The 23,361-nt window shown below is 39.3% G+C and overlaps 1 protein-coding gene across 5 annotated transcripts in view; it reads left to right on the top strand.

Moving 5' to 3' along the window:
* Nucleotides 1-23,361, top strand: part of LOC136438846 (TOX high mobility group box family member 3-like) — an 84,315-nt gene that overhangs the window by 36,178 nt on the left and 24,776 nt on the right. For 2 of the 5 annotated variants that reach the window (XM_066433849.1, XM_066433847.1), the window contains exon 1: nucleotides 1,923-2,682. The exons of 2 other annotated variants lie outside the window; for them this stretch is intronic. In XM_066433849.1, the coding sequence (XP_066289946.1) occupies nucleotides 2,596-2,682 (87 nt within the window). In that variant the 5' untranslated portion in view covers nucleotides 1,923-2,595. Of the gene's footprint in view, nucleotides 1-1,920; nucleotides 2,683-23,361 lie in introns of those variants that run through there. One more of the 5 variants, XM_066433846.1, reaches the window with a different exon arrangement.

The raw sequence follows: 23,361 nt of genomic DNA, 5'->3' as shown, positions 1-23,361 counted from the left end.
CTTAACCAAAGAAAATAAGAAAGAGACTTGTCAGTTATCTTCTTTTTCTTTCAAAGCTTTTTTTTCCTTGGATCAAAGGTTGCTATATATACTGATAGGTCTAATATAACGGGGTGTGAGAAACGTAATGGCAATCAAAATACTGCAGCATTGTTCCGCCGTACCTGGAACTAATCCCATTTTGTAAGTTTTTAAAGCCCGTAAAAAACGACCCGCCGCGTTCCTTTGTTTGGTTGTGATTGACAGGCATTGTTTGTGCCACGTGCCAGCCGCCTCTCTGTCTCACAGCGCCACAGTTTTCCCCACTCTGCCCCGAGGCACGTTGTGGGCCTAACAAACAGTAAGCTCATTAATGTTTATTTGATCAGCGATAATTTCATTGAATTGGTGGTGAATGCCAACAATAGGGCAGGTGTCCGCATAAGTAATTAGCTTGGGCAGGCTCTTCCCACAACCGAGCAGCACCCCTCTGGACCCAATAACCAGTCTATTTGTGATCATTTTAACATAAGCAAACAGCTTTAAAGTGTCAGCATTTTTTACAGAAGAGAACAAAGAGATTTAAGCAATTTTTTAAATTGAACCATCAGACGAAACAAAGGAAAATTCAGAAGCTGTTAGTTAATTCAAGAAGTGGTTTGCCAAATTCAAATTGTATAAAATATGTATTAAACAACACAACTTCCCTTAATAAGAATGTTTTTAAAAAGTCCTTTGGGATCTTTTACCATCTTTGTTTTTTTCTTTTATACTTATAGTTATAGGTTTATATTTTTATAGGTTATGTAATAACAAGTAAACCAATAGCAAATTCTCCATAATGTTCTGTTTCTGGCTTAAAAGATTTTACCTATTGCACCATTAATGGAACATGGTGGGAAATTCTACTTCAAATCAGGTCATTCCCATATGCCCCATGAGAGTGCTTTATTATGGTATTCATAAGCACTGTGAATGTAATTTTATTATTGCATAAAAAATATGTTTCGTATACATGACTTGTTGTACAGGTTTTAAGAATCATGTCATGGTAAGGTAATGGAAAGACATTGGTAAACAATACTTTTGAATTCAAATTCATCAGCTTTTATTATTCATCAAAATAAATGAGTTTTGCTGCTGATAATTTGATTTGTCATGTCGCCATGATGATAGATGGAGCCTAAACCCTCCTTTGTGCAGATGGCCCTGTAATGTAAATGTGGATCCTCAGAGTTTTATGCAAAAATGAAGACTAATGGAATACTGCTAAATGTTGTTATTCGACCCTTCTTAATGGATAGAAAAATCTCAAATCTTGACATAACATTTATTCATTCTTGTCATAATGGTATAGCTTGTATATGAATTGGAAGAGGAAGGCGTTGTTGTTATTTTTTAATCAGAGTAAAGAGGCATGGGGATCAAATGATGAATTAAAGTAGGGAGTAACGGTTCTTGTTTTTTTAATGGAAAAAAATAAGCTTGGAGATCAATTTTTCAACATAATTTTAGTTTGATATATGGAGTTTCTATTTGAATTGGAAAAGTTAGGCATAGTTGTTATTTTTTAATGTTAAGAAAATAAGCTTAGAGATTAAGTGATGAATTAAATTAGAGAATAGGGTTGTTGTTTTTTTGTTAGAAGAAAACAAGTTTAGAGATCAATTGGTCAATTACAGTAAAGAATTGAGGATTCTCATGTTCCAAAAGAGGTTCAAAGGTGGTTCTTTGTCTCACTCCAGCAAGGCTTGTTATAGTAAAAGTGGAGAGAGTTTTGTCAGCAGTATCAGAGGAAATGTGTGACCACCTGTTCCGTGTTTGCTCAATCCGCCTCACCTGACACCGCGTGAACAGCGGTCGTTGTTTACACTGCGCGCTCTGTCAATGTTTGTCACGTGCCGCGGCCCTAAAGCGACAGGTGTAGCGAGGTGGATTGTCGCGAGCGTTCGGGGCATTTGGCTTTACTATCACTTGTAGTAACTCGTGTGGCAAGGTCTTAATTTTCCCCACCAGCGTCGGTAGCAGCGATGTCCTTTTGACAGCCACACAGGGGGTTGTAGGGTAATCATAACGGATGATAGGAGATCATAAATGAGTTAGTTAAGATTTTACTGTGCAGAGGATTAAGGAAAGAGATAAAAGGATTTGGTGTAAAGGGGGGTGAGACACCATTGTGGGAAGAGCCTGCCTGGAGGGGTAATGCACAGAGAACAAAAGACTGGCCTCATTCCTCACACGTGGGCCATTCTGCCATTCTATAACAACCCCTCGCGCGGCAGCCACGGTCAACACTCCGCATAATCAGGTCTCCGAGGACAGACGGGGGAACGCTACTCCTCTCAGCTGGGAAGCGTGGAGACGACTGCCACTTGTTAGCTCCGCCGGTATCGGGAAGACCCCCTCAGATCCACCCCTATCTTGTTGTCGGTCCTGTTTGGCAACACCCTGCCTCCCCCGTTTGTGTGTGTACATTGCCCCGGCCGGGGAAATACTCCCTTTGTTCTCCGACGACTAGCGTTAGTTCATCCCCAGCCTGTAACGACGGTAGATGAAGTGCTTTACTCACTCGGCAACTTGAAATCATAGACTCACATCGGATGCGCCGACCGGGATATGGATATCGTGTATCACAACCAGCATGCTTATAGTGGGCATGTCGTGAGCTGCTACAGCCAATTCAACCCGTACAACTTCAACCAGGTAGGGAAGGGAGATGCTGTTTTTTGCTAAAGGGAAATACAAAGATGTTTCTTCCGTGTATGTTGTTGTCTATTCAAGATGATCGTATAATTGCATTTGGAAACTGATTGTGTTGGATCATTGCTTTTGGAAATGATACAAGGAAAAATCTAATCGTCTTTTAGATGGATGAAAATTGTAGGCATCAAATGATTGCATTGTTTGTTTTTCTTAAATCCTAAGATTTGGTGGTCTTTTGTTACAAAAACATACAGCCATGCCAACAATGCCTCAGATTTTACAGTGAAACATTGCCAAAAATAATGCCGCAGAAAATCAATATTAACTGTCGGTGTATTCCCTAATACTCATGACCTTGTCTATATACATTGTATGTATCTATGGTTGAATGTACGGTATGATTTTTGGCTCAAAGTCATGTTTTCTAAATGGCTGCCTTGCTTCGAAATCTGCCACGCTTAGTTCTAGGAATGCTTATTAGCTTAACGTGAGAATTAAGCACCCGTTTTTTGCGATGTGTACAGACGAGAGATAAGTGTCATGATGTTGAATCAATAAGGCACACCTCTGATGTTTACACGCGCAAATCTTTTCCCCTTAACGAGGCACAAGAATTTAATTAAGCAGATATCAGCCTGCTGTGTTACAGCATATCTCCGTTGTTGTGGTGAAAGTGGAAATTGGATATCAAACACAGCAACTAGAAAAGTGATATATATATACATGTGTGACAATGATTGAATGTTGTTGACTTGCAACGTTTGCTCTGTATGTTTCTCTTGTGTTTAAGTAAGAGAGATCAGACCTTTGGAAAGGATGTTAAGGGGAAGGACAAATTGCTTGGATTCAGAAAGAACATTTGTCTTAGTAAGGCAATCTGCAAGGCTAGTGTATTGTTTCAGTATAGGGATGTCAGTGTTGGTTTATGTAAGGTTTATCGTACAGTAACTGTTATGTGATGGACATGCAAAGGTATTATGGAGCAACGGTGTCACAAAAAGGCATTGCCACTCTTTCTCCCTGTGTCAACATGATTATTTGTCAAACCATGCGTACTCAAGAGTCGCCAATGGTCTATACATTGGCTGCATTTCGACAGAAAGGGCTTTTATATCAAGCATGTTACGGTAAGCAAGGATTAGAGTAGTCCTCTTCTCCGTGGCCGGGAAAGCTTCTTCCGAAATCATTACTCCCCCGCTTTTAATGCATATGGTGCATGAACCGGTGCGGTTTTCCTGCACTCACTTAGTACTCCAAGACAGTCAGTGTTCTTGCCATTAATACAGCCTATCCAAGGATACAGAGAACATTGAGACATTGCCTTAAACTGTCTAGCACTTGAGCATCTTATGTTCTACTCGTAGGGAAACAACATTTGCGTGGGTTTAATGTTGAGGTCGAACAAAGATCGTCGGCAGCCAGGCAAATCCTGCATCAGAAGGAAACATTGACATGTATCGACTAGCCCTTCCTGGAGTACACCACCCAATGTCATTATCAGTCCATCCTGCTAGTGATGTGATGAATTGTGGTCTGGGGAGAGCGGAATCACTGCCTAGAACACTCTGGCAACGTTACCATCTTTTGCCTCATGGCTAGCCATCCTTCAGAAGGAATATAGTCCACATCTCACTCCATTTAAAGCTTTAGCGTACAGATGTGTTCCCCGACAAGCGAAATGCAGGCGACTTCCTTCTTAAGCAGCCTCCTTGACTTTAGGGATCTAAGAAAGGGCTTTTGGCGGTTGATACATCTAAGTCTTTATACTATTACACAACATGGTATACTAAGTACCTTCAAGGACATTTGTTGCTTATTCGGTAAATAAGCAGAAACTCAAATCGCCGCTTTTTATCGGAGACAAAGTCTTAAGACAATCAAGTCTTCCATGCAGTTACTGGTTTTCTGAGTGATATTTCACCTCTAGGGGAGAGATGATGCTTCACTTTACCTCTTATCTGGACTTCCCTCCCACTAAACTAAAGTGCATGGAACTTTAAAGCCCCGCTTTTATCCCGTTTCCATTTCCCAGGAGGAAACGAAACCCCGGCCTCTAAGATGCGCAGGCTACTCGCGATAGAAGGTTCTTGAGAAATCTTTAAGGATCAATGCAAGAAACCTTTCGTATGTCTTAGAATAGACTAGGTTGTCATCCTAGTACATGACTGACAGCTGCCGAAATTGTTACTGTTGCTAATTGAATGATAGCAATTTAACGTTGGGTAACATAAATTCGTGGGGTACTTAAATTCGGGATTTTTCGAAAACGGGGTATTTAGGGATATGTGCTAGATGCAACATCAGTAATACCACTAGAAATGCAAACTTGACAGACTAACGTACTCAGAACACTGGCTGAAAAGCTTCGATAAGCATGTATTAGAAGGCGACGAGGACAAAAACTCTCCGTCCCTTATTGGAACAGTCTGAGGGCTTCGTGGGAGAGTCACACCACATCGTTGTCGGCTGGTTTATAAGACAAATGTCACATCCGCTTCCTGCTAAACACAATCATTTACAAGACAACTTATTTTCTTAAAATTGCTGACCTGCAATTGGACTCGAAGTGTGATCAATCATCAAAACCCCTCTTTGTTGCTACAACCTACGGCACGTGTATTTTCCCGCCGCCATATCATTACCCAGAATCCTGTTGTCAAGCAGACGACAAAGGTTTGTGAGGAACACTTTTTGTCTAAATGTTGCGTGTGATTGTGGACTGAGGACGATATTTTCCTCAAAGTTTGCTCCTAACACAACAAGGAATACATGGACATAGTAGTATTATCAATGCTACAGCATCCGGCTAACTTTCCATGAATAATGTACACGTTGCCATGACGGTGGATGTCGACTTTGACGTTCTATAGCTACCGACTCAACACACGGGTTGTTCCCGTAGGCCTGATGTGTGCGGTACGGCCGTTTTTTCATGTATTTTTTTTACTTGGACACGTCTATATCCATAGCACTCTCCTCAAGCCAAGGATGGAACGAATAGCTGCTGTATAAAATGTGATTAGCGGTAAGATATTCAAGACGAATCTTCTCTCCCGAATTAATGTGCCCCCCTGTCCGACAGCACGGTAATTGTGCGTGCGGCGGACGGTAGTTTCAAGTTGAAATATTATGGTGTCAGCACGACTAGAGACAAAATCTACCATATATATGATTAGTGCAAAGATAGTACATGATACTGACAGAATAATAGAAAAAAAGGATGGTTTATTGTTCTGCTAGATTGATTTCAGTCAACCATTATCGGAAAAATCCCGAATTTAGGTTACCCAACGTTATCTTTAGTTGTTTATGGTATCTATTTTAATACATGATTTATAGGAGTTTAGCCATTTTAAAGGTGAAAGACTTTGATGGCAGATTAAGTTTTTTTAGGACACGAATGTTCCTCAGAATCAAGTTTTCAAGGAAATGATAAATTCCTTTCATCCAACAATTTGATGTATCAGTGCAAACTTTAATAAGTCATTATGCGGAATAGTGAGTAGTCTGTGTATTATATGACAAATATGTGAATGATATCAGAGAAAAATGGCTTTTGTTTCATTTTTCTGTAAGCTATTTTCCTTTGCCACAGACTGTTTTAACTCAACGACCACACATCAGTCACTGCACCAGTAAATTAAGTGTTTTTCCCATTAACATTTACCCACTTGGTCCAGCATTTGCATTGCAGAGATATAATAACTCGGGGCTAGCTACATGGGTATCTCTTGTAATCTGTGCACCAATGCACTCTAACAAATTCACTTACAGCCTTGGCTTGGTCCCAGTTATCGACCCCTAGCCTGGAGTTGTTTCCATTGTGTGAATGGCCTAATGCCTTTTATTGCTGCTCATGTTGAGGATGAAGCATGCTGGAAGAACAAGCAAGTTAGTTTCAAGGGCTAGACCTTTTAAGATGATCAAGACATAGCCCAGAGGTGCACTGTTCTTTCATGTGGTTGATCTTGTAGACATGCTTTCAAGTCCCCTTTACTTCAGGTTTCTTTTACAGTGAATACGAAAGAAGGAATTCTTTTCATGTGACTGAGGTTTTACTGTCTCACGTTATTTGTCTTCTTTGGTGCTGTTCTCTCTGTCTCTTTCTCCATTGGTGTTTTTTCTTTGCCTTTCTCCATGTGACAAGTTGAGATGTTTTTGGTTACAAAGGATTTTTCAAAGCTTTTGGAAGATGTGCAATCATGTGACTGGTTGATCTTCATCAATAGCATGTACATGTATGGTAACAATATCAGATATATCCCTCAAAGGCATTCACACTTCTTAATTAATAATACTGTATTTCAATATATTAAAACATTTTAAAACAGAATGCAATTGATGGACACTGTTGCTTCTATTATGATCTCTTTGTCAGATCTAGTGTTAAGAAATCTTGTTAAAAGAAGAAAGACTCTTTGATTAGTTTTATTCCTGTGGGTTTTCTCCAGGAAAACTGTGCTACGTTCTTAGAACTTCAGTCGTCCAGAGTTAATTTAATGGAGAGTGAGTCAGTACAATGGAGAGCACTCGGAGACTATTCCATCAATTGTTGCTCCCCCCTGAGGAAATTTACGGACTGTCAACTTCACACAAGAGCAAATATCTGGCCTTAAGTTAACTGAACAATATTTCTAAAACCTTCTGTATGTGGTAGGTTTCAAGATATTTGTGATATTTGCAGATAGTTAGATGTAGTTTGTTGTTATTTGGATCTCTCGGAAAATGAAAAACCTTTTGTTGTAGATGTTTGACATTTACAATATTGCTCGGTGAACTCTATAAAAGAGGTCAGAAGGACACGGCAGATGATTCCATTGTGCAAGGCTTTTTGTGGCGACAGCGATCCATTATTCATCACCTACTACTTTATGTTCCTGTTTAAACACGTTTGACCATTTTTAAGTCAACAATGCGGTCTCCTAGAGCTCACTTAACTTCATGGCTGTCACCAGCTATGAATTTCCTTCTCTCTTATCGTTTGGGAACCCATGTTATGTTTCTGTCATCTTAAGCTTACGAAGATACATTTTCTTCAATTTGATGTCACGATTTTTTGGATGGATGGGATGACATTTCTTTTCTGTGCCATCAAGCCCTGCTTGACTTCCATCTCTGTTCAGTTCACCAATGAAGAATCATTGCAAGAAACGTAGCTTGTTGCTTCTGTAGACACCCCGAGGTGAAGAAAATATGCATAATTGGGACAAAAATAGCAAATTCGATGAATCATTGCTCATGATTTGTGTTCTGCATAATCCCATCATCAAATATTGACAGGGATACAGGAATAACTCCATTTTGCCCATGATAACATTAGCTTTGCAATCCCTCATATCTCATTACACGCACAGTTCGAATTCGATATTTCTTTGACTTCTTATTATTCGAACACTGTAGATGATAAATTAGAGGCAGGACTTGACGACCCCTTATGGAGTGGCCTTGCCAAATGTCAAGAGGTCACGAGGTCACTCAGTCCATCATGGTAATAACATCTTTTCAAGAGGATCCTGTGTTATCCGCACACTTTGAAGTGTCATCATTCTGTCTATTCCCTTGTCCAGAACTGTGGTGTCACAGTGGGAGGGTGTTTGGCCAGAACCCAGAGGTCCTGGGTTCAAATCCGGGGTACCCTGATTTGTCTCATTGACGTTGTTGTGTCCTTGGGAAAGGCACTTTACGCGACTCTTCTCACTTCACTCAGGTGAAAATGAATACCTAGCTTCGGTTAGGGATGTCCCTCGGATAGGGCGTTAAATAGAGATGTGCACCTATATTCCCAAAAATGAATTTTGAGGCTTGCCTAGGCCTTGTGTACAGTCCAGAAGTCATTTCAAGACGTCAGAAGATTTGCTCCGTATATTTTTACACAGTCAGTGTGTCCTTCAGTTGCACTCTACGAAAATTACAGCTTTTTATTGATTCCGGGTTTGCCTGGAAATCGCTGTATGCACTTCCTTTATAATCCTTCCTCGGAATGTTGTCCAGTTGTGGCATTAACTTTCCAACAGCGCGGCTGTGCGCGTTTGCAAGATGAAAGCCTTGAAGGCATGGAGTTTATTTTGATAGGAAGCCATTTTCATGTTGGGTGCTTTTGGTTGGTTAACATAGTGTGTTTCAACATGTAATATGGAGTTTATTTTCATTGAGTTGCGATATAGATCTATGTAAGAGTGAACACACCTTACAAAGGGTCAAGATTTACGTCGGGATCAGATGACTGTACGTTGACTGTCTGGTCTCTACGATTGTCTCGCCACAATTGTCTATAGCTAGTGACATTGTAATCACAGACTCTTCCCATTACCTCCTTTGTAGCCGCGCTGACAACGTAAAAAAAAGAGTGAAAGGGGTTTTCAAACCACTGGCCCTAAACGACTGCAGTTTTCCAGCATTTAATGAAGTCCCATCCACTGCTCCGAGCCCTGAAATTAAGGAAATCTTGATTACAAGGCTGTTGGGTTGCCTTTGTGTCGGGTTTGTTCAAGGAAAGAATCGTGCCGGACAGCTGAAAGGGGCATAATGGGCTTGTGGCCGTGGGAGGGAGGGAACAGATGGGTGGTGATTAGGGGCTTTTGATATTCTAATTCAGGACATTGTATTGGCCCCAGCGGAGAGTGTTTAGAGTGGACCTAATCAAATGTACTGTACGAGCCAAAGCCCAGGGCTACAATGTACATCAAGCAAGTGAATATTATCATGGCTTCTGGCTGCGGTGTCGAACAGGGACAACAGCGGTATGAGGGAGAGGTCAGAGGAACGTTTCCTTTAGCTGGTTTTTAAATTCACATCCAATTTTCGGGAGGGTTGGCATATTGGGAGAGCATTCCCTGATTGAAGTTTATTTTGTATGATATTGATATTATCCGGATCAATTTTTACAGTTCTTTGATCATATTTTTTTCTTCACATGATTTTATGGGACAATATTCTTTTAATTTCAATTTCAATCAACATTTTTCACTCACCTATACTCCCTGATGGAATGGTATTTTATATAATATCATACGGATTAATGTTAACTTTACAGGTCTTGGATCATAGATTTTTCCCTTTGTAATACATGTACATGATTTCATTTCACAAAATCCTTTGCCAAGTGATTCTTGACATTAACGTTCTTTGACATTTTACACACATTCATGTATCTATTTGTATGAAAGTTCATCTGTTACAGTAGACAACAGATTAGTATATATACAGACTATTTCCGTTCACAACGTATAGCGCTTAATTACCAAGAAGCTTTCGACCAGTCCTCTGATCCTTCCACTTTACAAATATGTATGGAAATAGTATATATCTACTCTTTATTATCTGTAATCTGTATCTGTAATCATTGAAAGTCTTAATCCAGAATTAGAACTTTCAGGTTTACTTTCAGATTAACTGAATAGAAAAAGTGTATAACTGGCCTTCCCCCAGCTTTGTATTTACCTGCAGCTGACGAACAGTACAGTGATCGGTTATTGTGTAAACAAGCCCCATAAGCATCATTTCCTGAAGACCTGATCCTCCCCTAAGCCGCGTCTCCCGTTAGCGACTGTCATTCAAACTGACATCTGTAGCGGATGCGATGCCTCAGACTCGTCCACTTACCCGCACAGCTGCGATCCCTTGTCACGCCGCATCGCGATCAACAGTTGGGCAAATGTCTCATTGATTTCACGTTTCAAACATCTTGGAAATAACAGAAGACGGGGGACAGTTTATTGTAACGGATTGATCTCAAGATTCGCCACAAAACACGGCGGCTTTGTGTCGACTTTATGAAGCTGACACGCCGATTCTTTCCCCGCTATCGGGGATGATCACGTTTCATCGTTACTGCTCGTTCTATTCTCTTTCGCGGGTGATGTACAGTTTACCTTGGGGCTGCATGTATTAAACAGTAAGTAGTATTAAGAGGAGAAGATAAGGAGTAGTAATGTGGAGTGATCTACCCATTCGGTTAATTCCCTAACAAATCATGCTGCTCTGTTGATGGAGTGTGTTGGGTAGATAAGGGACGGTTAAGCCGATGATGACACCGGCATTTTCCTGTAATCACTTGTAACAGGGGATGTATAGGTATGGCTCAGATAACGGCACAACATATTTTCATTGCTGCTTTAACGTTGGAGACAGGTAAATACTTTTCTTTGTATGGGTTTCTTTAGAGTGATGCCAGTTGAGTACGCTTGTAGAATGGTGGCTAATTTTCCTCTGTGATAAACAGCTCCACTGTAGTAAGGAAGAAGTATTGCATGGAGTCTCAGAGTTTTCTGTAAGGTAAAGACCTTAAACCATAGGGGCAGTGGGTTGTGATCCACTGTGTCTTGGGTATCCAGGTATTGGAAGGCGGAGTCCATCCCTCTTCTTCCACCGACTTTTCCTCCCCAACCAAAGTCAGGTACCCATTTTTACAGTGTAAAAATGGGTACCTGACTTTGGTTGGGGAGGAAAAGTCGGTGGAAGAAGAGTAAAAAATACACCTGAGTGGAGTGAAGAAAGTTGTGTTAAGTGCCTCTCCCCCAAGGGCACAACATCTAGCCCATAGTGCCTGAGGAATCAAACCTGTGACTCTTGATCCCATGTCCGCTAGCCTACCCACTTGGCTATCAATGCTACCTGAGGTCTTTTGTTATTTTGTACACTCTGAAAATGTCTGAAATCTTTTCTGTTGCGGCATTCACTGTTCTTGACTATAGAGATGAGAGAAATTTATTGTAATGAAAACTTTTTTCTGTTGCACTATCATTGGTTTTTGATGTTAGAATGATAGCTTAGTAATGAAATTGCTTCATGTCGCTGGAATTTTTTAGCTTTTGTCATATAAATCAAGTAAAAACTATTTTCTGTTGCACTATTTGTTTTTGGTGTTAGAATGATAACTTGGTAACAAAATTTAGGTTAATGTGTTATGAAATAGCAGTAACGGTTGCTATTTGAATATTTTGCCTTTGGTGCCTAGCAACAGAAATCTCCTTTCCAAAACAGGAAATAAACAGGCGAGCCATGATTTTGTTACCAAGGAGGAAATGCTCCCATCTAAAACAACTACCTGGGGTGTCATAAAGATTCTAATGTGGAAAGGAACATCGTGTTTCTGTAATATATTCTTGATTTTTTAACAGTAGCTTAATTCTAGCTCCTTTAATTTGGTCACTAGTCAACCGCTAAAATTTCATCATAGCAAATATTTGATTACTAACATTTGAGAGAGAATTGAGACAGTGATCTTTGTTCCCATTGTTAAACGCTGTGAACTACTCCCTTCCTCCCAACCGCTAAAATCATCAACCGCAATGTTAGATGGATTTACACTAACTATGCATACATCAGCTGCTACGACTAAGAATTATTTCAATCTATGCAAATTGATTGATTCCAGAACTGCGAACAAATGTTATGATTAGATATTTTCATTCATTAGTATTATGTAGTTATTACGGCAGTGATGAAAAATATTATTGCATGATTTGCCTTTTATGACAAGTGGGAATTTCATCCCTTTATCACAAGTGTGATGTTATAACATAATTCAAAATTGATGGCTTGTATTAACATGCTTTGCTTCATAGATAAGAAAACCATGTGAATCATGTTGTTGCCTTTATTTTCCGAGATTTACCTCCAACAGTGTTACAATAGAAAAGATTTAAATTTGTAAATTGTAGCTGCAGCGATTCAACTAAAAAGGGGTTAAACGCCATTCTTTATATTTAGGCTATTGAATATGAATTTTATCAAAAGGCCAAAATGTTATCAAAAATCATTTAGAAGATTTATACAATGAAAGAACTGTGGGATAAGTGAAGCTTTTAAAGTTGCTTCCATTATCCATTTATCAAAATGTTTTGTATGCCCATATTTTGCTTACTAGAAAGAAGGCTCCATTTGTCAAATTCTATCACAGCTATGGAAGAAGCTACAGTGTCCATGACCCGCACGAAACATCTTGGTTCAGAAATAGAACTTGGCAGGAAATTGACAATGTGAATCCCACTTCAAGACAGTTGGAATCCTGCTCTACACTATCATTATCAACGTCCACCCAGCTCAGGATGGGATGCAGCCATGACTATTCATTGAGTTGTCAGGATAATAGCTTTGCCTAAGGTATATTGATCACACAAAGAGCCTGTCTAAAACACCTTAGAGCCATTAGTACATGATCTATGGGCGAGATGGTAGTAGGTACATTTAGAGTATACATTTTACATTCAGCCCGGCCTGTTTGGATGACACGTAAAACCACAACTGTTCAGAGGTTTTTAAAACCACTGGTTAATGTGGCTTGTTGTAATGGTGCGTGTGGTGTAGTGTCTGATAAAAACGTAGTACGCTTGTTGCGAGACAGCATAATTGCTGGATTTGTTGTAATTTTACAAGCTTTAATAAAGCGAAACAAATTGGGTTAACAAATTCGAGAAATTACTGTAGTTTAAGATAACTTTAAGTTGGAGTCACTGATTTGTTTTCACAATTATTATAGTAACAGGTGCTAAAAGTGACATTTTCCAAAAGAGGAAACGCTATGGACTATCTTTGAAATCTGACATTACACTAAGGCTGTCTCCAGGGCCCATCCCTCTGTCCTGGGACAGAAATCTACTTGTTGGAACATTTCATCCCATCTGTCCAAAAAGTCTTAACTTCATGACATGAAACCGACGAAAATGTTTTCGTAAGCTTAAGATGGCAGATCTACCGATGAAAATCAACAACTTGGGCTCCGGGAAACAATGAGTGGGACGGAAAGAAATGTAAAGCTGGAGGCATCCCTGACATTACACACATGTCTCTATCGCCTTGATCTGTGGTCTGTAATTGCTGGCTGCACAGTAAGAAGAGCAGATGTGATGTAAACAAAGTCACAAGGTTACGAGGCCCCTCTGGGGGTTTACCAGAACAGCTAGGTGATCAGGAGAGACATTTGGAATACAAATGTCGTCCTTTATATGGACCACGGCAATAACGTGTAATCCGTTTTCCCACAGGTGCCAGCGATAGATAAACATCGCCGTTCACGGAGGAAACGCGAAATCACGTTAAACGGGAAAAGAGTAGCCCGCCCGAGAAATAATTTACGTTTATGACAATAGCTCAGCATAGATTGTGCCACAATGACACAATTGGGTTTCAGATTATGCATTTGAAATAACGATTTCTGAACGGTTACTGTAATTCACCATCAAGCGAGAGGTGGAAATCTATGTTACAATAATCCAGGATTAGTTAACAAGACGGTTTGCTCTTATTTTTCTACAAATTACCCGAAACGTATGCAATTACTAAGGCTTAGCCAAGTAACGGTAATTTAGAATAAAAGTGCTTAACATTTTTCTGGGTCAGAAAAATTGCCCCACTTTCTAGGGACGCGCTTTATTGGTATGGCAGCTTATATTAAGGACTATATGAGAGTAATTACTACTGTAAGATTTTACAGTCCCATATAAGTTACGTTCCCTTCATGCATTGATAATAATGCTATGGCACTTGAAGTTGAACCTGTGCAGAAAAAATGTCCCGTCTTTCTAATGTCTGTTCTCAACAATATCTCCCTCAAGCCCCGTCCATAAATTGATGCGCGTGAAAAAGTCTTTTCCTAAGCAACAGCGAGGTGATAAAACAAGCCGATGTAATTTTGCCTCGCCACATTATTCATCCGTACATGCCAATTCTTTCTCATGCTAATGCACAGCTGCAATGAATAGGCAAAAAGAGAACTCTATTTGTTTTCAAGGACAAGACAGCAGAGCCGCGTAGCAAAGTGCAACTAGATTGATATATGCGCAGACTAAAAGGGCCATAGGTTTCAATGAGGTTAGAGCCAAGGTCATTAGTCTAGAATAGAACGGATTGCTTCATGGTAATGATTTTGTGGTTTAGGGTGGGGATTAGCATGTGTATGCCGGCTGACTCATACGCACCAATGGTTCAATCATTGGGAGAAAATTGTCAGTATTATTAGGAACCGTTCCCACTGAATGTAGGTACGTTTTATTGAGGTATTTCAAGCTGTAGTATTGTATTGAAGGCATCTTTGGCTGAAGACTTTTTCGTATCATTACAGCAGACTGCTTGAGAAAAGATATTAAATTTAAAGAGTAAGAGATGTTTTAGACAATAATCAGCATAAAAATTGTCACTGTCATAAAAAAGATTTGACAGTTACAGAGAAGATTAGGTGCATTTTTATTATGCTATATCATCCCTTCTCTTAACTTGCAAGTGTCCAACATATATTTTTCTGTAAGTTGTGCATGTTCTGTTATTGATAAGTACCTTGGGGACCGTAATGAGGTTTGCCAAAGCTTGAGAAATGTTAGTGTTTCACTGTAAGTAATATGTCCCTGACCCCTTTGTAGACCCTCCTCCATGTGTTATCAGTCGCGAGCAGACACATCCCCCATCAAAATAACATCACCCCAACATTCAGCCGCGGCCCGCATAGTCGGGTAATTTGTAGCCCTGAGTGATGCGAATCATTTGGGGAATATTACTCGACGTTCCGTCATCAATATTTCCAACATAATTTGGACATTATCCCTGGAAGCGTATTCATCATCTGACAGGAGAAATGGGATGCGTTATTAATATTTCTCCGCTAATTCATCTTTAATCCCAATATTCATATGCCTGCTGGTGGGGTAGGAAAAAGTAATATTGGTGAATTATTGCCTGTGATCTTGGCCTGCCAATCTTTCACTTTGCAGAGCTTCGGGCAATTTAAGAGTACGATGTTTGATGTTGTGTACGAGGCAAAAGAGCGCTTTTATTATACCGAGATGAAGGTATTTGTTTTGTTTCATTTATTCATTTCATTCACATATATTTAACAAGCTTTGGGCAAAAAGCACAAGTGCTTATAAAGCTCATAAAATAAGAATACAATAACAACAACAGAAGTGAAATGATAATTACAAAGGTATTAACCGTAACATACAAATCAAGTTGAAACAAAGAAACTAATCAAAGTAACCAACATCATAATGTGATATGTACATGACTGGCATACCAACATGAAATAGATTCAATAAACAAATTTATCTTATTGTATGTAATACTATGTGAAATGAAGTTGGAAACAATGTTGTGTTGAGCGCTCTTTTGTGAAGGAGAAAAACTACATGTAAATGTATAATTAAAAACTTGTAGATTCATTCTTATTTCAGATTTCTAAAGATGAAGCAACTATTTGTCTATTTCAGCATCGGTGTCAGTCATTGTTATGTAAAAGACTTAAAGACATCCTACATGTATGTACAACAGTTAGCTTTAAATTTAACTCTATGGAATTCTTTCGTTCTTGATACACTGAAGGTCATGGCAAATTCTCAATTCCCAATCAAATAGTGAATTTCCTTGAATATGAATAGTAGCAATTAAGTTAAGCAGAAATTTTCATGGGACTAGTGTGAGAATATCATACTCCATTTGATAAGCTTTGAACCTGCCAAAAATAATGCTATGTTTTACTGAATACTTATACATGTAATTTAGAGGCTCGTTATTCCATGAAAAATGTATGATTGTGAAATGATAACGGGGAAGTGTTAAATTTTGATCCACAAGAATAAAATAAAGAAGAACATCTACATTACCTTTTCCAGACATATTTTACTCAATCCAGGCGAAAATCCGACTCTTCTTCCGTAATTGTGTTCAATTTCGGGTGCTGAGTAAGTCAAAAGTAGTTAATGGGGATGCACGTTCTCTCAAATGCAGTGTCATGACCCACCCTACAAAGCAATTTACAACGTGGCGCCCTGCCAGCAAAGCACTATCCCCATCCCTCTGCCAAGATGTGGCCTCTAAGAAGAGTGAAAAGAAAGTAAAACAGCAATTCGACAGGGGTCAATAGCTTGTCCAGTTAGATTGCTCACTTTTTCTTCCGAACACTGACTGAGGTGTGAAAGAGGGTCCATTTGTTGTCGCCGCAAACTAGAGAGGAAAAAATTGCACCCTCAGGATCCAGAAAGTAATTCTTCACATCAAAAGGAAACCTAAGAATTGTAATCAGTACGCATTTTGTGAATGCTGTACTAGGAAGTAATCTGTATATTCAACTGTGGTCTCTCCAGTACACAAGCATTTTTACATTTGCCAGAAGGTTGCCTTGCTATGTTAGAGTGGCTGTGAATGTAGGTGTGTATAACTGGAGAAGCTGTGGATGGATCTTCATGATATTTAGGTGGATCTGGGGCGGGAAAACAAAGGTCAAGTTCAATAATGGGCCTCCTAGTAGCTTCTTACGGTACTGCAACTGAACATTTGGCAAACGTAAGAGGTTGAGGAACTCTAGTTCAAGCATTTTTTTAAAGATTAATGAATCCATTTAAATCTCACCAAAATTAATAGTTCATGGTTCACACTTCTTGATATCAGATAGAAGGCAGCTGAAATGTGTAAATGAAGCAGATATTTCTGGCTGCTGGCTATATATATATTCATTTGTTTGCAGGGTTTTATTAGAAGCCACTATTTTCTCAAGCATTTTTTTAAAGATTATTCCATTTAAATCCCCCCCAAAAATAATCATTTATGGTTCACATTTGGATATCAGACAGAAGACAACTCAAATGTTTAAATAAAACAGCTATCCTATAGCATCTGGCTGCATTTGCTTACAGCATTTATCAGAGGCCACTATTTTCTACACTTTGTAATTCCTGTCATGAGGCATGTCCTTGGACTGTTTGGGAAAGACGAATGCTCCGACAATGATGAAACGGCATTGGCCTGAACCTATATCGAACTGAGTATTGGTTATATCATTCAAGGGCTTTTAGTTGAGTACCCATGTGAGTAATGCTTGGCTGTTATCCATGTATTGTATTTTTTTACCTCCTCTCATTTCTTGGACGCATTAAAAATCATACTCAACTTAGACGTTAGCAATAATGTGAAAGAAAACAGTTGAATTGTGCTTTTAATGATATTAATGTCCAGTACTTGATTCTGATCCCACTATCTGATTCTGAGACTAGTGAAATGTTTTTTTTTAAATTGAAACATTCCATCTTTTTTACCTCAAAATATTTTAGATATAGCAAGAATCATGCACAACATAGACTTAAGCATAAATGCAAAAGGAAATAGCTGAGCTGTGTATTAGTAATTTACCTATCAAGGTATTTAGTGTGCTGTACTTGATACAGATGCCTCTCTTTCCATTATCCATCAAGTCCAGTGCCCCCTGCCCTTCTGTCAAGTGGGCTTGCCTGGCACGTGCGTTGTCCAAGAAATTAAGGCTATAGACAAAAAGGTCACTGACTTTGGGTCAAGAGATGCCTAGCAGTAATACTTTAATATTTGGTAAAGGTTAGATGGATAGTAGGTATTAAGGTCTGTTTGTACAAGATGATGGAACACTTAGTAGAAGCATATATTCATGCTTCATTGGTTGAATTGTCGAAGGCATCAGAGAAAGTGCAGTCTTTGGCTCCCTTTTCTAGTTTTGTCCAAGGGTTCTGGGTTTGCATCAAAAGATGCTTGTCAGTAGTAGTTTGATATTTGGAAAGGTTAGATGGATAGTGCGTTAAAGTCTGTTTGACGTGTACAAGATGATGAAATACTTAATAGAAACATAATATATGCACATGTAGATGCTTCATTGGCATTCTTTGAGTAGGCTTAATGGTAAAAGTTGGCAAAGAAAGAACAATCTCTGGCTTCCTGTTTTAGTTATGTCCAACGGTTCCTAAAAATACTGAACACGCGATGGAACGCCCGACGTTCTGAAGTTTGTTCACTTATGGTGATTTTCCTGTGACGCTCGAACTCCGACCATAACGGTCGATTCAGATTTTTCGTAGCATTCTACGCTGGCTTATCTGCATATTAACTTGCGGGACGCAACTTAATATGTAGATGAACCAGATTTTACACGTTTTGCATTTTTCGTCGTTTATCAATGGTGGAAATGTGACAAAATGACGGGAATATGTTGGAAATAAGTAACAAATAAGTTACAAATGTGAATCTTAGTGTAGATCTTTCAAATTCTTACTATTTGTAGTTTTGCCCACCAGATTCTACATTATGCCCCTTTAATGACTGTAGACAACATGCAGTAGAACAGCTGGTGAACTTGACTTTTATCATAGAAAATGGAAAATCTGAATTTGTTGCAAAGATCATCTGATTGGATGAGGGAAAGTGTATCAACCAATCAGCACCTCTGACATTTTGAATCAATTGTAGCCAATGAAATGTGAAGATGGCATTGTCCAATCAGCAGCTACTGCGGCAACCAATGATACAGTCTAACCCAACAGATTCAAACATACTGATGACCAATCAGCACCAAGGATAGCAACAACAGCAGAGGTTCTGCATTCTTCAAAGAACCGATAGCCAATCAGCACCTTGAACAGGGTTGACAGTTCTAACCAACCACCAATCAGTGACGGCCTAGCAATGGTGATGTAGGGTACTTCAGCACCAAGGACAGGGATGTTAACAGTTGCTATCAGCAATCACCCAAAGCAACAGTGCTTTTTATATACTGGCAAAATATACCCAAGATGGCAATGTAACTACCTCAGTATGCCATTGGCATCCTATTTTTCAGACATGGGTTTTATCTATTTCATTTAGGCTCTAACAGTGCTATGGTTATCTTTGCCTTTCCTTTTTCTTTTCTCCAATAATCATCTTCTGATTTCATTATATATATAGTATGACAAAAGCCACAATTAGCAAAAGCAGATGTGATACAAAAGAAGATGAACATTTTGACTAACAATGACAGCTTGCTCCTGGCAGGGGCTTTGTACAGTGGACAGAAATACACTCTAATCAGTACCAAGGACAGGGAGCAAGACCTGCTCAGCTCTGTCAATTAAAAGCTCTGTGAAGTTGTACTCCGAACTTGATTCCCCTGAAGGACCGGCTATCAGGTCATGTTTTCCACTACCCCTCACCTAGTGGAGAGCCATGTGTCAGTGCATAGTTGTTGCAGGGCTTGAAATACAGGGTGCATGTCTTTGTGCACTTCTCTGCACCCAAAATTGAAGCTGTGCATCTAATTTTTGACTGTGAGTGCACCAGTACACCTAGATGATTTTGTAGGCTATAAGGTAGAGGTGCTATTGTAATGCTAGTAATAGTACACTGTATATTCTTGAATTTCAGATTGAAGTTTTTAAGAGGAGCAGTAGGGTTTGTAGTTATGTTTTGCGGACATTCTACTTTATTTTATGTTGTGCACCTTATAGTCTTTCTGTGCACCTACTGTTAAGTCCACCTATAGGTACACCTATTCCCAAAAATGAATTTCGAGCCATGTGCTGGCAGTGTCCCGTGAAGATCGTGCATTCTTCGCACGTCGTCTCAAGCCCTTTCTTACCTCGTCTCCTTTCGATTCAATCTGGAGGTAATGCAGTCTTATCCATCCACAATGCACGCTTCCATTTGGGTAAGAGTCACACTGATGCAATATATTGTATCCAAAGCCCACATTACTCTTTTAGCATGAGTGTTCTATGCTCGGGATTAGCTTTTAACAACCTTTTCTACTCTCTCCCTCTTCCTCACAGCTGTCGCTTTTATGTAACAGAGGTTATTCATAAAGGCAAGCAAAGATAGATCTAACAGTAGTAATTTTACTGTATTACTTTCGACTTTGCATGAACTGAAGAATAGGAGATATTTTTGATGATTTAAAAATGTTGTAGAAATCAGTGGCTGAATCTTAAACATGAAAAAATAGATGAAAAATAAAGTTTAAGAAAAATCTCCCATTGACGACATAAGTCTTCTAAAGCATGCACAGGTATGCCGGCTGACTCTGATATCATTGTCAATAATCAATGATTGCTAACCACATTTGTTTCGTCAAACTGGAAGCAAAAACCTGTCAGGATGTATTGATGATCATTTTAAATTTGCAGAACGTTATAATTTGTCCATCAAAAATTCAAGGACTGAGAAATCATAGCCCGTTCCCAAAGGTTATTTTCTATGCATTTATGAACATGTCAGAACTTGTGTATTTTCTCTGCTGAGATCTAAACGATACGGCTTTACTTTACATAAATCTCACCGTCTGATACGACACTCTGTTAACTCAAGTCATTTGGACGGTGGCCAGAAAATGTGTAGGATGAGGAATGAAGTTTCACAGCATGTTGAAAAACATGCACTTTGGAAATTGGACTAGTCTGACATATGTCAGGGCTCAGCCCCGGGGTACTCCACAGTAATGCCCATTCATCATCCATCCATCAAAGGAGAAAATTAAATGACTTTCCTTATATCTCCCCTCAACCGTAATGCATCACCACTGACAGAGGCCCAAAGTAAGTCCACTCGAAATATGTCTGTTTCTACATCTGGATAAGAAGCAAAATTCCGACGTGGAGATTCCGCGGGATGATACGCCGCGGATGCGATTTTCGTAACAAGGCTCCGCTCAAGGGCGTGGTCTTTATTTTTTCTTGTGGCGGAGAGAATTTGTGGATTTCGATCGGCTGTGACATCTACGCTTGTTGGCTGGATTGTGTTTAATAACGTAACACGCGGCCACCTTTGTTGTGACAAAACGGGTTAGGGTACATCCCCGCAGAAAGGAATTACAGGCATTGTTGCACAGCGGACTGCTTAATTTCATTTAGCGCGAACTTGCACATACATCTGCAGCTGAATCGCGCTTTAATAAGCGCTATTTAATTTGACAGCGCACGAAATCCCGCGGTATGCGTCGGACGTTCCTGTGGGAAATAGGAAAATGATGTTTGAGAAGGTTGAATCCCGGATGGGTGCAAATATGCCCGATGTAATTTCCCTTCCTGGCTTGACATTAAGCATTATTGCATGTTGTTATTTGGAAGGGTCCATCGGAGGAAAGTTGAAGGTTGATAGAATGAGTACACCCGACCCATTCCTCAAAGCAAGGCAAAGCAATCTCCCGTCTTCTTGACTAATGCGTTCCACCGCATATTACTTTGGCAAATTTGGGCAAAGGTCAATTTGCCACTGAATCTAGTGGTTTTGACAAATTGTTGCACTCGCGGGCCACAGTTATGCCATGTTCTCCTGTGTAGACTTGTCTCTAGGAGATCCTACAAATGGTATGTTGTATAGGATTGTATACTCTTTATTCCCAGTGACATTGTCTGGGCAAAAATGCTGCTTCTACCAAGCATTCTATTTGCAGAACATGTAACTAAAAAAGTCTAACAGATTTTTACATAATCTGTTAGATGCCCCTCTAAGTTTTTATTGTCTTTTTATGGTGATGGAATGGCAGGAATTTTCTCACAGCGTCATAGCACACTTTCCATATTGCAGCTTTTTTACATTGATATCAACCAATTTCTCATCATCTTCCTATTCAGAAACAGATAAAAAAATGCAAATTACCTTGCACATGTGCTGTAACAGTATCTTCCTAGGATATTTGCAGTTAGAATTATGCAATTTGTTGATCAGAAATTATTCGTAGTTTCAGTCTAAAGCCCTTTGGCCCATTGAAGCGTAGCGTGCAACATCTGGTTGCTCCTAATTTGTAAAGCAAAATGCAATTAATGACATGCATCAAAGCTGGGGAATTCCTAATCAGCAGTGCTTAAGCTGTTGTTTAGTCTCTTGTCATCAATTAAGGCTCTGATTACAGCAGAAGGGATAGAAATTGTGAAGCTTAAGAGCAGTTAAGAGGGTATAGAAACTAAACGTACATTAAACAACGCTTCAAAATATTTACACTCTGACTTACAAGTCCTTGTATCTTAGAACAATGATCCGTTGTCTATTCTTTTAGTAAAACAAGCAAAGAAAACAAACAAACAAACAGACAGTAGTCATGTACGTGTGTCAGGTAAACCATGTGGTATCATATCCAAAAGTAGGCAGATAATCTGAAACTGCTAAGATCCTGCCTCTATTTTGATTGAGAGGTGCCAAAACACCTTTTAAAAGAACAAGTGTTAAATTGTTCATTTATTGACGTAGTTATTAAGATTTACCACATTTGTAGAAGGTGACTGACTCTCGCCCTTTTGAATGAGAGAATACTACACATACATGTAGTATAGTTGATAGGAGTAAAGTGTCTCTAAGGACACAACACTGGCCATGGGGCCTGCCAGGAATTCAAACCCTGAATCTTCAGATTCTAAGTCAACAAGCCTAACCACAAGACGACCTTGCCACCAATTCAAACTCTTGTAGTTGTAGTGTTTGAAGAGAGGCTGTGCTCTTTTCTGTATTGTTTCAGATGTGGCTCAACGCTACACTTTAAACACACTCACAACATACATGTCCCATCTGATGGTTATGTAATGGGAACAGATGATGGAAACAATTTGTTGTTAACGGTCTCTTTGAAATTTTCTTTGAGTGAAGTTTCACTCACTCCTATCAACCAGAAATTCTTCTTCTAAAAGCTCAACTCTTATTGATTTGATTACAGTGACTTTGTTTCCTATTTCTACCAAACATTGTGCTGTTACGAATATTGTCAAAGGCAAGTGTTAATTATGCTTATGTCACGGATGATTTCCATATCTTTGTGATATACATTTTTATTACAAATTACATACCAGTAATACTATTAATAGCCAGAGCATTTGTAGATATACATACATTTTTTGGTAGCAATCCCCACTTCGTAAAGATATGAGTATGTATAAAACTGATTGAATCTCGCTAGTATAAAGCTGTTCACCGTTATAGCACTGTTCCATA

This window comes from Branchiostoma lanceolatum, chromosome 7, assembly GCF_035083965.1.
Source record: "Branchiostoma lanceolatum isolate klBraLanc5 chromosome 7, klBraLanc5.hap2, whole genome shotgun sequence".
NCBI classification, from domain to species: domain Eukaryota; kingdom Metazoa; phylum Chordata; class Leptocardii; order Amphioxiformes; family Branchiostomatidae; genus Branchiostoma; species Branchiostoma lanceolatum.
The sequence above is the reverse complement of the archived record's forward strand: the minus strand, read 5'-3'. Positions and strand labels throughout refer to the sequence as shown.